This window comes from Crinia signifera, chromosome 2 (genome assembly GCF_055691185.1).
Source record: "Crinia signifera chromosome 2, ASM5569118v1, whole genome shotgun sequence".
NCBI lineage: Eukaryota > Metazoa > Chordata > Amphibia > Anura > Myobatrachidae > Crinia > Crinia signifera.
The window spans coordinates 251,508,383-251,524,871 of NC_139218.1; the positions used below are offsets into that span (position 1 = coordinate 251,508,383).

The window sequence follows — 16,489 nt, forward strand, 5'->3', positions numbered from 1 at the left end:
GTCATGGGGTTGACAGTAATTGAGGGTACAAACTGTGAGATGTGCACTATTTTTATATTCAATTTTGCTTACAGATGCAAAATCAAATGGAATGGTTTTTCTACATTCGATGCAGATTCGATCCCAGTGCGTGCTCCTGTGTAGTGTAACTTGAATAGAAACATAGCCTTGGCATCCAAGACTATATAGTACAGATCTGTACTGTATAGTCAAATCAATTGCATTTTGTTTACCATTCGATTCGATCCCAATCGAATCGCAAGCAAAATCGCACTATTTGTACCCACTATTAGAAGGTCAATAGTCAATAGACCGACCGCTGTTGGTCAACAGGCCATCAACCGTCACACTATTATAATCTATCTATCCTCTTGGATAGAAAAGTATGAAAAACCACCTGTTTTGAATAAAAATGTGAAAAATTCAGGTCAGCCTTTCCCATGTCAACCTATTGCATGGTCGACCTTTTGACCATGGCCAACTATGGTATGTCGACCTATGACCTGTCAACCACTAGTGGTCAATCTGTTGATCTGCCAACCGCATCCCGACAGGAAAAGGGGGCCAGTAGTGCCGTTCTCAGGTTACCACCTAAGGATGTGTGATGCCATAGGTGCCCTTTACTTACTTTATACTGTAGGATTCCTTCAAATATTGCATGGACACAGGTTTCTTTATTCCTATTACTATTTTAGGGCTAATTCAAATCTCCAGAATATGTCACCAAACATAACCGTAGTGGAATTAATTCAGCACCTTGAGAAACATTCTAAAAAAGTTTCCAATTCATTTTACATAGGTGACAAGAAGCACATATTTTACTTGAACCATTTTCCCAGCCTGTGCAGGGTAGGGCAGCTAGCCATACAGTATTACAATGTTAGTCCTGTATACAATCAGATTAGTCCCAAACAGTGTGATATACCCACCTTACAGTTGCACGATTTATGTGTTTTCTTCCCTAATGATTTGTAAATCCTATTTGGGTTTTGAGATATTTACTTTTGAATAGATTATATCTGGCTAAACCTATGTTTGTGTTATATGATTATGGTTCTTTAATGTGTTATGTCTTCCTCCTTGCAGCTAAAGCCGATCAATTTATTTTTCTGGAGTTAGTTGAACCTCTCACAAGCCAAGAGCAGTCCCTCATGTCTGGGATTATGGTGGAAGCTAGTAAGAATGGGTCATCTACTCTGGCTGATGTTCTGAGCTGGGAGGAAATAAATAGCCTGCTGGATGCTTTGTCCCCTAAGGAATCCTCTTTCAAGGAAAATTGTTATTCTCAATTTAAAAGTCCACAGCACCTAGAGTCTAGCAGTGCTTCTCTTCCAGTTACCCCACCAGAGGTATGTATGTATGTATGTATGTATGTATATATTAGATAGATGCGGGACTGTATACACTCCTGAGGGGGCCTACTGGGAAAGGCACCAGGGTATTATCAACTGATTTCGGGAGTGCCAGCCATCTCTTTCACTATATATATATATACATGTCCTGTTGTCTGGCACTAGCAAAACGAGTATGAACAACTGCTGATGGTGCCTCCAATTCCCATGGAAGGGAAAATCATATGGAAGAAATTGTCCGTGGCACTCAAAAGACTTTTCACAGCAAGTGTAGTCACAAAATGAAACCCAAACTCAGGTCAAGTTGTCAACGTTTCGGGAGATTTAATCCCTTTTTCAAGACCTAACATAAAAGCCAAAAGGTACTTACATATATAGACAATCGATAAGTGAATGACACCCAGTGCACCCGCTCCAAGTCCAGCTCACCCAACGGAGACCCGATGACGTCATGTGCGCGACCCAGCGCCGACGCATCCAGCGTCTCCAGGGGGCGTGAACTACACCCTGTGTACCATCACCTAGGTGATGAGAATAAACAAAAAGGCTCATGAACGGACAACATCAATGCTGTGCAATAGAAACAATATGTATATAAACGAAGCATACACAATAACAAGAGATCATCAAGTCTAGCATTCTGTGTATAGAAAGGTCCGATAAGGTTAATGAAGACAATCAGAATAGGCAATTAAAGAAAGCAAGAAAACGGCAACATTTCGTTTAACCCAAACGGTTGTACGGTTTGGTTATCTGTACATCGAGGAAGTTGATCGATTTTTCACTGCATTGGAAAGTGAATTTGATATCAGGATCCATCAGATTGATAGATTCCATAGTTGTATTGAAATCATCGATGGTGCCATCCCAAAGGAGTATTATGTCATCGATGTATCGATAGAATGTCACAATTTTTTTGGCAATATTGGCATCGAAGAAGAACAGATCTTTTTCCACCTCATTCATAAAGATATTGGCGAAGTTAGGGGCCACACAAGATCCCATAGCTACGCCAGATCTCTGAATGAGACACTTTCCACCACCCTAGATCGGGTATCAAAATCAACTTTCCACTGACATGTACCAGTAGGTACGTCATATACTATATCAAATGCCCCTGTGGGTTTTTGTATATAGGTAAGACTATACGAAAATTTAAAGAAAGGATAGCGATGCATAAATCCAGCATCAGAGCGGCGCTTTTTGGTAAAGGATCCGATCAACCTGTAGCGCGTCACTGGAAGGAAAAAGCACATTCCCTTTCCAGTATTCGCTACAAGATTATAGACTGTATTCCTGAAAATACTAGAGGAGGCAATCGTGACAGGGCACTCCTTCAGTTGGAGTCGCGCTGGATATACAGACTCCAAACCGTACAACCGTTTGGGTTAAACGAAATGTTGCCGTTTTCTTGCTTTCTTTAATTGCCTATTCTGATTGTCTTCATTAACCTTATCGGACCTTTCTATACACAGAATGCTAGACTTGATGATCTCTTGTTATTGTGTATGCTTCGTTTATATACATATTGTTTCTATTGCACAGCATTGATGTTGTCCGTTCATGAGCCTTTTTGTTTATTCTCATCACCTAGGTGATGGTACACAGGGTGTAGTTCACGCCCCCTGGAGACGCTGGATGCGTCGGCGCTGGGTCGCGCACATGACGTCATCGGGTCTCCGTTGGGTGAGCTGGACTTGGAGCGGGTGCACTGGGTGTCATTCACTTATCGATTGTCTATATATGTAAGTACCTTTTGGCTTTTATGTTATGTCTTGAAAAAGGGATTAAATCTCCCGAAACGTTGACAACTTGACCTGAGTTTGGGTTTCATTTTGTGACTACACTTGCTGTGAAAAGTCTTTTGAGTGCCACGGACAATTTCTTCCATATATATATAGATAGATAGATAGATAGATAGATATCTAGATAGATATCTAGATAGATAGATATATATATATACTGTATATAGATAGAGATATAGATAGATAGATAGATTTTTCAATAAAACTTTTCTTTAATAAAAAAAAAAATTGTGTGGCAAATATTAAAATGCTGTGGCTTGTTGTCACTAGGAATTTATCCATATTGTAGATTTGTCTGTTCGGAGCCAAACAGAATAATTTTGTCAAAACCCCTCTTTGATTACGCAATTTTTTCACTAACTCTACATTGGGTATGTACCACCCCTTGAAATGTGTTTTATTATCCCCCACATCATGCTCATCCTCTAATAAGTTATAATATTCACAGAGACCAGTGAATGTTTTTTAATGTTATAAGAAGTCCAAGAGGACCCACACTTTGCGCTCAGTGGAATATGGTATTCTAGTATTCCCACATCATTGGTATGTATATAGTCAGTTGATTCCCATTAAAGGGAAGAAATTGTTTTAATATCATCATTGCTCTTTTATTTGCCACATAGATCATCACCCCTGATAAAGTCTTGATGACAAAACACATCAGGATTTTTATTGATCAATATTTGAGAATATCTGAACCACTGGATATTATCAGGCTGCAAAAAGATCTTGGGAAAAAAATGTAATAAAGAAAAGTTTTAATGAAAAATGTTTAAAAAAAAAATTTGTTTAACCAGCTGTTGCAGTGTCACTTATAAGTGCTTTCTTGGCTGGTGGTGGCACATTCACAGGCGCACTCAATAGATTTCTTGTAGAGATAGATAGATAGATATTGTAGGGGCTCTGCACTCACCAAATTAACTGATAATAAATAGTGGCAATTTAGTTCATGAATTGATCAATGTATTTAAGCCTGCAGCTCCGTTCACGGGACCCCACTTTTCTGTAGTTCCTAACACTATCGCTCAAATGGCTACAATACACATAGCTATCACATCAATGCTTGATTCCAGGCATGCCATCTAGTCTAAAGCTCACAGCACACTATGCTTTTATAGGTCAGCAGTGACCAACACACCTGTCACTAATCATCTAGGGAACTGGTTAACATAAGCTATGAAATATAGGTTAAAACAGGGTGCATAAGAGAATGTGACCACAATAAGACTAATTAAAAAATGAATCTAATAAACAATATACTAATATATATATATATATATATATATATATATATATTTATAATCTCCCCAAATTGTACCAGAGAAATTGATATGTGAGACTTGCAGTCCACTCTGACAGTAGATGCCGTTATTATTATTACATTTTATTTATAAGGTGCCACAAGTGTTTGGCAGCACCGTACATATGGCACATTGGTACGATACAGAGTACACAGAACTAAACCTTTTACAGTAATTTAAAAACTAAAACAGAGCATAGGTAACAATTAGCACCACAATTATCAGTACACAGTTCAGCTGAGATGTAGGGAAGCAAAGGAGTTGTCCGCATACTAAGTTTGGGTTACCATTGAAAAAGATGAAAGATTGAGTGAGGATAGATGCAGGTATACAACTTACAATCTAGAGCAGGCATGTCCAAACTATGGCCATCCAGCTGTTGTGAAACTACAAGTCACATAATGCTTTGCCACAGTTTTGTAGGGAATGGTAAAATTAGTGCAAGGCATGCTGGGATGTGTAGTTTCACAACAGCTGGAGGGCCATAGTTTGGACATGACTGATGGACACAGGTGACATGAGGTTCAGGCAAGGTGGCTTAAAGTCAGAATAGCAGGGATGAGCAAGACATGAGGCAGGGGGTAGGGAGAGCAGCCTCTGTACTAGGTTATGCAGAAGGGCACGCTTTGAATACAGTATGATACATAATGTATCTTTACTATATATCTCTCTTTTTTCCTAGGCTACAAAAGTAAAATCCTACAGTGTGATGCAGAAATACAGAGATGGCCGTTACTCAGTTTCTGTCTTGCCCAGCCAAGATGGTACACTGAAGGAAATACAGAGAGGTGGATCTCTTCAGAGGTGTGGAACTGTATTATGTACCATGATGTTTGTAGTGCTTTCATTTCTGCAGTTATATAAATAAGCAAACTGGTTATAAGGGTTCTTAAAGCTTTGAGTGCCAACGTGAGCGATCCTCAAAATATCCGCTAAAAATGCCAGTGCTGCTCACAGCGACTGTTCTTTTAGTATAAATAAATTCAAATACAGCCTGGTCGATTAATTGAAGGTTAGTTAAATATTGCACCCATTGCAGGGCTGGCATTTTTAGCAGATATTTTGAGGATCTCTCACAGCAAGGTTGGCACGCAAAGGGTTAAAAGGGAGAGGTCGGCACATGCCATCCACTCTATGGGGTAAATTTACTAAAGGTTCTAAAAATGAAAACAGGTGATGTAGCCTAGTGCAACCAATCAGATTCTGTCTTACATTTTTTAGGATGCAATGGAGATATAATAAACCGAATCTGGTTGCTATGGGCAACATCACCTTTTTTCATTTTTAGAAGCTTTAGTAAATTCACAGTGCAGACACTTTATATGCCGCAGTGCCCACCAGCTGTGGGTTAACAGATTGACAGTGTCTAGATAGACAGTCAATGGGTCAACGGGGTCAAAAGGCCAACACACCTAAAAAAAGGTGGACCCTTATTTTAACCCTTAATTCACTGCTAGCTATACACTACTAGTTGGTTGGTCAGACTGAAAATATGGTTCTGTATGGAGAAAATGACAATCCGCAATTTGCTCACAAACCCAGAAAAATGGACAAAAACATTCAGTCACATTGTTTAAATCAAACCAATTCATCTAGCGTACTGTATGTTGTCTGAGTGACCGTTATTGTCCAGATTTTGGGAGCAAAGGACTAAATTACAAATTACATTTGCTACCATCAGGTGCCAGATTTTCATTCTATCCGCCCAACTAGTTGGATTGTGGGGTGAACGTTAGTCTGGTGTATGGCCAGCATCACACTCCTCTTAATGACTAACCCCGTAAAGCATGAAAATCCATGTGTTGACTTTTATGTCGACCAATTGACCCTGTCAAACTAGGTCTATTTCACCATTTAACAGATGACTTTTTGTTTCTGTCAATCTATTGACTGCCGACCATTTGGTGTCAATTTAAACGGGTGTTATTTAACAGGACCTACTTCACCTTACATAAGGCAAATCAATATTTACAGGGAATGTAAACAGAAGGCTTTATGCTTTGTTACTAAAAACATTGCCTCCTATAAGTTTCAAAGTTAAACTCGCTTGAATTAATAGTAGCTTAGTAAATAAATCAAATTGAGGAATTGCCAGCACAGTTTGCAGACGTGTTTGGGGTGACCTGGAGAGAATGGTGAAAGCCAAACACTCTGCAAGTGTAACAGAATTATTGGCACTTTTGCAGCAGTGTTGGGAAGAACTTTACAAACAATATATGATTTCCATTGTAGAAAAAAATTGCCAGGGAATGTCTTCGGTGGTTTATAGCTGCAAAAGGTAACTATAAAATGGTGCTTAGAATTGTTGATTTGTTCTATGCCTTCATTTTAGAGTACATTGAGACACTAAATTGCATACATTTCATTAAAAACTGGGGGGAAAAATGGATTATAAGTGTTTGAGATGGCATAAGAGCAGGATATACTGTAGGATGGTCCTAGATTTGATGACCTAGGAAAGACAGACAATCTGATTAAATCTCTCATTGAGTTGTCATATATGGCAAAAATTACCCAAGATAGTTCTGGTATGTGCTAGGATCAAAACTTTTTTCCAGGATATTAATTCTCTACAGAATAATTCCTAATAATTTAGCTATTCCCTGATGCCTTAAATAAGTAATCTGTTTACTCCCCATACTCATACATTTTTAGCCACCAGTAGGGGGCCAATCCCAGGATCGGGATCCTGAAATTTGGCCCCAAAATCATTGGAATTTCTATCCTGGGATTGGAGTTTCCAATTTCGGGATTAGACTACGCATGCCTGGGATGCAGCTCTACGTAGCGTGACGGTCAGAGGAAATGCTACGCAGGCCGCACCAGACCATCTGCTTTCAGCAGAAACCTATATCAGACCTATATCAGACCAAAGCAGTGAATGCTAAATTCTATGTGCTATACATGCACATGTAGCATTGTATATCTTAGGTTTAATGTAGAAGTATGAAAACAGTCACACATAAAAATGTTAGAGTTTTGTCATGTTGTTATTTTATTTATTGCTGATCTATACCTTGAGGTAGGGAACTAATGGTTAACAGATGAGATGTTAAGCAGTACAGCTAATTATCTAATTCTCCAGCGGTAATTCCTTGTACATCTACTTATTGTGACTTTGTGGTAAGTGTAATTGTGTGCTGTAGTGTGACGAGCTCGGCTCCTTTAATTGATCTCCATTAGGATTTTTGAGACTGTCTAAGGATTAGAAAAAAGGTTTCTTCAAATCCTTAGTAACCCTGTTGTTACTGTAGGTATTTGTGACTTGCTGTTTAGGATATTTTATGCCATAGCAAGTCCTAGGGGTTCTCCTAGAGAAATTGTTAACTTCTATCAATTTAACATATTCTTTTAAATTCAATATTTTGTATTAAAAAATTTTTTAAAGTACACTGTTGGTTACAAAGCATATTTATTTATTAACAGTTTCTTATATAGCGCATGCATATATGAGAGACAAAATGGACAAATTTCTCCTATGACAGGGTACAGTATCGCAGGTACCCGAAGGCGCCATTCGGGTACCCTCAGATCAAGGGTTTACAGGATTATTTGCATAATAGAGTGTAGAGCTCCAACCTGCACTAATACCGAAGAGTAGTTACCTATCAAGTAAAATACCAACATCACAATAAAATAACTAAAGGAGCCCACACACGCACCGATCCCGGCGTGCGTTGTGGTCTTAACTAGCACACATAGCATCGCATCGTATGCCTTGTGCATACGATGTGCATGCATGCGATGCGATGTGATAAAAAGCTAGTACAAAAAGTATGTGCAGCACATACTTTTTGTACTGTGCGATGAGGTGCCGCGGAAACGCGCACCCCATAGCATCGCACCGCCGGGATCGGTGCGTGTGTGGGCACCATAAGTCTACCTTAGGCTAATTGCAATAACGGATTAAAACTAAAATGTAAGCCCAGCTGATATAAATAAAAACAAAACCTGAAATTAACCCTTTCCGTAAACCCCACCCTGTACTACCTGTTCCCAATTTAGGTGCACCTGGATCCCAGAAAGACCCCCTACCCCTCTATATTACTACCTAATACTATACTAAACTATCTCCCCGCACAGGGAGATAGCCGCCGGATGCAGGGACACAACGCCACAGGGCTAGGCCCAAGCAGTCATCGGGTGGTGAGTAGACTTGCAGCAAATAAGGAATCCAGCAAAGTAGCTCATAAGGGGCCGCAGGGCGCAGGCTATTGTCACAGCAGCGATAGAACAGAGCTCCTCCTATAGTCAGGATTTCAAGCAGGATGGATGGGAGAGAGCCGACAATTGCTGCCTACTCCGAGCTACTCCAGGCCACGCCCCCATCAATTTACCATATTCATTAAGCAACCTAACCTGCTCACTGTTGCTTCGGGAAGAAATGGATGACACCAAACTTTTCTTTACCTTTTTATGAAGATTTTAATAAAGTATTGTAGAAATGTCAAATTAAACAATACATTTAAGGAGTGAATGAAAGCCTTCAGGTTCAGTGTAATTTAACTGGTTTATTTTTCAAGATCAGTGCCCTCCCCCCCCCCCCCCCTTTTTCCTTCCTTAGCATAGAAGCTCATAATGTTGACTTGCTCCCTCTCACTGCACCGCACTTATTTACTTTGTGTATTCTCTTCCTGCTGCTGCACCGTGGGTGTGGTCACATCTGATAAGGACCATGCCAGGCAAGCAGTTAAAAGCTAGATGTAAGAGTGGGGTGGCACAGTCACATGATATAATGCGACGATGTCAGTGAAAACCTGGCTGGGCTGCGGTTACATGGCAAGCAAATACCCCAATTAGATGTTTGTTTATTTGATAGAAATTACCCACCTCGAAAATAATTCATCACCAGTGTTATTTAATATCTTGTCAATTACAAATTCATCCTGGATCCAAAATTATGGGCATGATACTTTTTTTTTAAATTTGGTCATTGCAATTACAGGATATCTAAAATGAATTGTGTTGTTTTAATATATGTTTGTTTTTCAGGTTACTGGTTTATCCTCCTCCTCCAACAAAAGGGGGCCTTGGTGTATCTAATGAAGATTTGGAGTGCTTGGAACATGGCGAATTTCTTAACGATGTTATTATTGATTTTTATCTAAAGTCAGTACTTTTTGTCTATTACAAAATTATGCAGTAACAATTAATTTGTTGTTTGATTTGACTGTTGCTTCAAATTAATAAATCACATGCAGCTGTGCATAGAAACAAGCATTTTGCCACTAGTATGCCCTGGTACAGTTGTGCTCATAAGATTACATAACCTAGCAGAATTTCATTTTCTGGCCATTTGTCAGAGAATATGAATGATAACTCACAAACTTTTCTTTCACTCATGGTTGGTGGTTGGGTGAAGCCATTTATTGTCAAACAACTGCGTTTACTCTTTTTAAATCATAATGACAACAGAAACTACCCAAATGACCCTGACCAAAAGTTTAAATACCCCAGTTCTTAATACTGTGTATTACCCCCTTTAACCGCAATGACAGCTTGAAGTCTGTGGTAGTTGTGGATGAGGCTCTATATTTTCTCAGATGGTAAAGCTGCCCATTCTTCTTGGCAAAAAGCCTCCAGTTCCTGTAAATTCTAGGGTTGTCTTGCAGAAACTGCACATTTGAGATCTCCCCAGAGTGTTAAAGGGGGTAATACACGGTATTAACAACTGGAGTATGTAAACTTTTGATCAGGGTCATTTGGGTAGTTTCTGTTGTCATTATGATTTAAAAAGAGTAAACACAGTTGTTTGACAATAAATGGCTTCACCCAACCACTAACCATGAGTGAAAGAAAAGTTTGTGAGTTATCATTCATATTCTTTGACAAATGGCCAGAAAATCACATATTCTGCTAGGGTATGTAAACTTATGAGCACAACTGTACATTAAGATGTTTTAATATTATTATTTATTTATTATTATTATTATTATTATTTATTTATTTTGTTTGTTTTGGAGCCAATTGTCCTACCAGTTTTTGTTCAAAGTTTAGGAGGAGACAGGAGTACCTGGAAGAAACCCACGTAAGAATATACAAACTCCATACAGCTGCGGCCGTGATGGGAATCAAATCAATGACCCCAGGGCTATGAGGCAGAAATGCTGACCATAACATCATTTATACTGCCTAAACACATAATTGCATATATTTAATATATTTATTTTTTACAAGCATCCAACACTTGTATATAGAGATCATATTAGATTTGGCATCTCTACTATAACAGTTCATATCTGGCACAGAGGGTGCGCACGTTTCTAATCAGCAGATGACTTCCATTTAGAGCCAATACATTAGATCCCTCCAAGGGAACAGGGTAGAGCTCAATGTGATCAGAAGTGGTACTGGCTACACATGAGAGGGCCAGGAGCCTGTTGATAATTATGAAACAGGGAAGAGAAAAGACTCTCTCTTTTTTGGGGCACTCTTTATTGGTGATTACAAAACTGTAATCGGTTTAAGACTTTCGTAAGAATTTATGAATGACAGTATATGGTACAACACAAACTAGCCAGGGTATGGATATTTTCTCCACCTCTCAAAGAAAATTTTTAACAAGGGAACAGTAGTAATGGGTAGGTGTAGTCACTAGTAACACTAAGGAGAGTGGGGTGGATGAATCCCACCCAGAATGTGGTAAACTTAAAATTTAGCTTTTATTAGTTTTCTTATTAAAATTGGTACTAGACAAAAATAAAGAAATTACATTGACACACAAACATAAAACATATATAGAATCACACCGAGTTGTAAATGCCCTACGGGCATAGATTCTCCTTGTTCAGTAGCACACCACACTGTAGGTAAAAGAGAGCTAAGTAGACAAATGAAGTTCCAAACAACTCTCAGTGTATATCAACTGCAGAGTCTGTTATCATGGGTGATATGCTTGGGTCTGTCTAACCGCGTAACTGTATCGACACAATGTATCCAGAGGAGCAAAGTCCTGTTACCAAATATAGCTACTTGTGTGTGTTGCTACTGTCTATTCTGAACTAAAGGAGCTGTAGGCTCAGGGATGCCTTACATCAAAAAATTTTGCCAAAGAAAGTGAAATAAGTCAGACAATTATACTTTACATCAATATTATCACGATGCAAAAATACCACAATATGTCCAAAAAGACAAAATATGTCCAAAAAGGTGAAAATAAGTAAAAGAAAAGATAATATGTACTTTACATATATATTATTACGGTACAAAATACCAAATGATCATCACACTTGTAAGAATATTATCTGTCACAACCAGTCACAGTCGGTGTAATTTGGAGCCACCAACTATGCTTTAAACATTTTTGTATATACTGTACATCAGAATGCAGGAGGTTTAATCATAGGTTGCGCATGTAGTTTCAGCTAACAGCTATGGTAAAGTTGTGCTGTGTACACTTCCATATATTAATGTATAGAGAGTGTCACTATCTGAGTCTATTATCAGTGAACAGCAAAATAAGTGGTTAATTGTAGGCAAGGTGTACTCCCGCTGTGTAGTGGATAGGGAAAGAAAAAAATGGGAAGATAGGGGAGGGGGGGGGGTTTGAAAAAAAAAAAAAAAAAAAAAAGGGGGGGGGGGAGATGAAGAAGAGACAAACAGCGGGGGTTATCTAGAGAGGTGGGAGGGAAAGTAGAATTAGAAAAATGAAAGATCTGACTATGTCCACAGGTCGTAGGTACTCCCACCGACTTTATATACCCTTGACAATGGCGGGATTGTCTGGTTGGAGGCTGGGAAGTCCCCTTCCCCCTCTCACAGGCGGCCCTTTTCCAATTGTCAGCTGCCACCGGGTAGGGTGGGCTTTTGTGGGTATTGTGGGGGAGAAATCCTGCCTATTGTGGAGTCAGGGAGAGGGAATCAATGTTACCCTTTAGTGTTAAAGCGGCTGCTGCCCTGCTTCTTATACCTGTCGCCTGGGGTGGAATATTGTATCAGAGAAGGAGAGGTCACCCATCTCCTATAATACCTTCTGACGCCCCAAGTTGGTTGCCATCACATTAGTTGATGGACCTTTTCAGGTATAGCGGGTGAGCGGGCTTAAGAAACACAGGCGGGATTTACTGCAAAGACCCCAAAGTGGGATACTACTATCAGGTGTTCCCCTGGTTAGATACATCCAGTGCAGGGTAGGTTGGTAGCAGCAGTGATATCCTGATGAGTAGTCCCGAAAAAAGAGGGGAGAGTAATGCTGTTCAAGGTGTGCTGCTGTCCCCCATATGTGTACCGATGTACCCAGTGGTGGAGGGTGAGCGTCACCAGTCCAGCTGAATGAGTGTAGATGGGGGAATTAGAGTAAGATAAGGGAGAAATGGAAAACGAGGGGGTAGGAATGTGGGAAGCGGTAGTAAGGGTAAAAGGAGCAGGGAGTTTGCGGGAGAACAGGTACCTGTATTTAATACATCAGATGCTGGCCTGCATATAGTCCGACATCGGAGTCATCCGGTGGGAGGATTTCAGCCATTCGAATTGCTGCGGCTGTATAACTGGGTTAACACCTCATGTGCTGTCCTGGCTCTAGCTGGTAACTGCCCGACTGGCAGGTGCGCTCTGTGCCCTCAGTGTCCGTCTAGTAGTGGAGGTCGCTGGGGCAACTGCTGTGGCTCAGGCTTGTAGGGGTGTAGCGTGTCCGCGCCGCTGCCGCTCTGGTGTGGTCTGCTGTTGCTGCGGCCGGGTGCGTGGTATGCGCTCCGTGCACCCAGTCTCCGCTGAATGACAGGGGTTGCCGGGACTGCTGGCAGAGGCTGCCGGGATCGCCGCTGGTGGATTCAGGGTGTTCCGTGTGCAGTACGGCACCCGAATCTTCCTGGACGGCTGCTGTTGCGGCTGATACAAGTGAGATGAGAGAAGACAGGGAGGCGCACAGTGTCGGCGTCCCTCCCTGTAAGTGAACATAAGGGCCCGGGAGGGGACACCCAACAAAGTATTGGCATTTTTACTATAATTTAGTAAAAATTATATATCAATTGCCAAAGCCTTTTGTGAAAACCGCATTGCAAACTTGGAAGGGTACGATAACTTTCAAAATATAGATCTCCATTATAACCAATTGGAACGCTTGCTCGCCAGCATAAGAGTATTATTACCTGCCCATCATCCTAAGGTAGGGTGTGACTGGCTCACATGCTGCCCAGTGTTGGGTGCCAATATGCACCCCTGTAATGTAGTAAATAATGAAATGCTGGTATTCAGGAGAAACTTCTTCTTAGCACATACCCTGTTTGTTTTAATTGCTTTACGTTTTTTATTTTAAATGATATGCTCTATATACATACCAATTACAGAGTTCCGTTGCTATGTGAATAATTACTATCTCTTAAATTTGTAGCCAGACACTAATGAGAGCTGACATGCCAGCTGGCACCTATTCAGCAGAATGCTGGGAAAGCTAATTCTGGCAGGATTATATCCTGAGATAAACATTTTAATGGAAATTGTATTAGCAGATTTTAGTTTGTTTAAGAGAAACCTGCGATTAGTGTAAAGGAGAACGATCAGTGTAGTTTAAGAAACATACTCATTGCACTGTCTTTATTACAAAGAATATGTTTGTTACATTTGTTTTATTCATTTATATGGTGTTTTGTCCTATATACTATATATAACGTCAAAACAGTGCAATATATCACATATATCAATGAGTGACTTTATGAATTTGAATATTTAATGTATTATGTTGCCCACAGATATCTTATGTTGGAGAAATTCCCAAAGGATTTTGCGGAGAAATGTCATATATTTAGTAGTTTTTTCTGTAAATGTCTAACAAGAAAGGATAATGTATCAAGCGACAATATCTTAGTCATGCCGTAAGTACTCTTTTTTGCTGCCATTTTCATTCTAGTTTATCTAAGTGCGTATGCAATTCATTTATTATTTCTGACTTCTATATGTAGCAAACTTTAAGTGCCAGTGTGCAAACACCTTTGACCTGTAGTAAGCAGCTTGAGATCATTAATTATGTTTTCTTACTGTGAAGGTAAAAGCTCTGGATTCTGCCACCTTTTGGAAAACACTGACTGTTATCCATCCCCTGGATTTACCAACTGCTTAATTCTAATGGATATGCACATTGTATATATACATAGTATCTATACACATAGTATCCATACACACTTAGTACATACTTAGTATACATACACTCAGCCGACACACACACACTTAGTATCCATACACGCATATGCCAACACACACAATTAGTATCCATACACACACAGTTGTTATCCATAAACACAGCTGACACATGCACTTGGTATTCATACACACACAGCCTACACCAGGGCTCGACAAATTCCTTCAAAATCTAGGAGCCAGGATGAAAATGTAGGAGCCAGATAAACGATAAATTATCGACCGCGTACACCAAAACATCACGCATGCCGTAATGCATGTTGTGCAAGAGAGCGGGAGGTAGGGGGCAGGGTGAAAGAGATGCTGACCAGATTCTCCTGCTCTAATTGCAGGGGCTTGGGGTTCTAACTGGTGATCTCCACTGACAGGCAATTCCCTCGACACACACACTCTAAAATGATGAGGTGGGAAAAAAAAGCAAACATGTTCAATTTTTCCCAAGCAGTTGGACAACTGTTTTCGCCGTTTAAGTCCGCGCACACACATAAAAACTCAATAACAAACAGCTATTACACACGCTTAAAAAAAAACAAAAAACAGCCCCTATAAACAAATGTATGCCACATACATTTATAACACACAACCCCCCCTCCCCCTCCCCACATCACTCCTCCAAGGCACTTACCTGGTTCCCAAAAGGGAGGAGGAGGAGGAGGAGGAGGAGGAGGAAGCAAGGTGGATGCTGCCCATGAAGAGTATGACAGGAGGGAGGAGGTTGGGAGATAGGGGGAGGGGCTATCTTGTAAAGAGCCCAGCTCATTGGTGGCTGCCGTAAGGTTTAGGAGCTCCAATAATCCTGGACTGCGCAGCAGCAGATCAGGGAACTGTGAGCCTGACTGCTCCAGTTTGTAAATGTGGACACAGTGGGTGACTCACGCAAAGGCATCAGAGCGGCTGGCAGCATACTTCTTACACAGGCTTTGCACAAGTACAGCAAGCCCGTGACCCCAAACAGCTGACCCCCCTTTGCTAGCCCACCCCTGTCTGTCACTACCTGTTTAGCACACCCCATCCGCCCGCCCTCTGTCAATTTACGCAGCTGCTGCAGTGCTGCTTCCGACAATCAGCATTGGGTAGTGTGCAGGAGCGCGTAACCTTGTTTATTGTGAGCCGGCTGAGGGACTGTAGGACAGCCCGCTGAGGTGACTAAGGGTAAAGTTGGGCCAAAGTGCCGTTGAACAGGCCCCGGCAATGGAGAGTGGAACGCTGCTCAGGAGGCTCTCTGGGGGGTCGCGGACCTCCGATATGCTGCAGGGGGAAGGGAGGAGAGACGCACACTACTTATCCGTGGCTGTATGGACTCCTTAGACAGGAGCTGAGACGCTGTGATACTGCTGCTGCGTCCTATCACCTCCGGTCGCCAGGGAGGAAATTCTGGTCGCCGTGGCGACCTGGCGACCAGGGTTTGTCGAGCCCTGGCCTACACACATGCTTAGTATCCATACAGACAGCGGTTTCACATAAAAAAATCATCCAGCAACATTTTTTAAAATACTTAAGCCACTATATAACTTGTTATAGATGCTGCCCCCATTTAGAATGCTCACCCAAGATGCTGCCCCCCCCCCCCCCCCCCCGGATACGTGCTACAGCTCCCCCTACAGGTAGCCCACTGCACAGCAGCCTCTCGGTATAAGTACCGTATAAAATGGCAGCTCTGCCAGGAATGACTGCATTCGGCCCTGCTCTGCTCCAACTAGAAAAAACAGTATCTGCCAACTGCGCACATTGATCAGCGTTCAGGGGGTTTCCGGGTGCTTGGAAATCGCCACCTGTCTGCGCTTATGTGTTGGGTCCTATTTTGAAGAATATTACATTACAGATTTGGGCAGGCGTCAAACTCAAAGCCTTGGGCAAGTTGAGGCTATCATACCTTTCCCAAACAACAACATTTGTTGTT

The 16,489-nt window shown here is 41.1% G+C and overlaps 1 protein-coding gene across 2 annotated transcripts in view; it reads left to right on the top strand.

The window, feature by feature from the left end:
* Positions 1-16,489, top strand: part of SENP7 (SUMO specific peptidase 7) — an 80,107-nt gene that overhangs the window by 42,012 nt on the left and 21,606 nt on the right. For both annotated transcript variants that reach the window (XM_083174256.1, XM_083174257.1), the window contains 4 exons: positions 1,087-1,349; positions 5,141-5,262; positions 9,451-9,567; positions 14,145-14,267. In XM_083174256.1, coding sequence (XP_083030382.1) covers positions 1,087-1,349; positions 5,141-5,262; positions 9,451-9,567; positions 14,145-14,267 — 625 coding nt within the window. The remainder of the gene's footprint in view (positions 1-1,086; positions 1,350-5,140; positions 5,263-9,450; positions 9,568-14,144; positions 14,268-16,489) is intronic.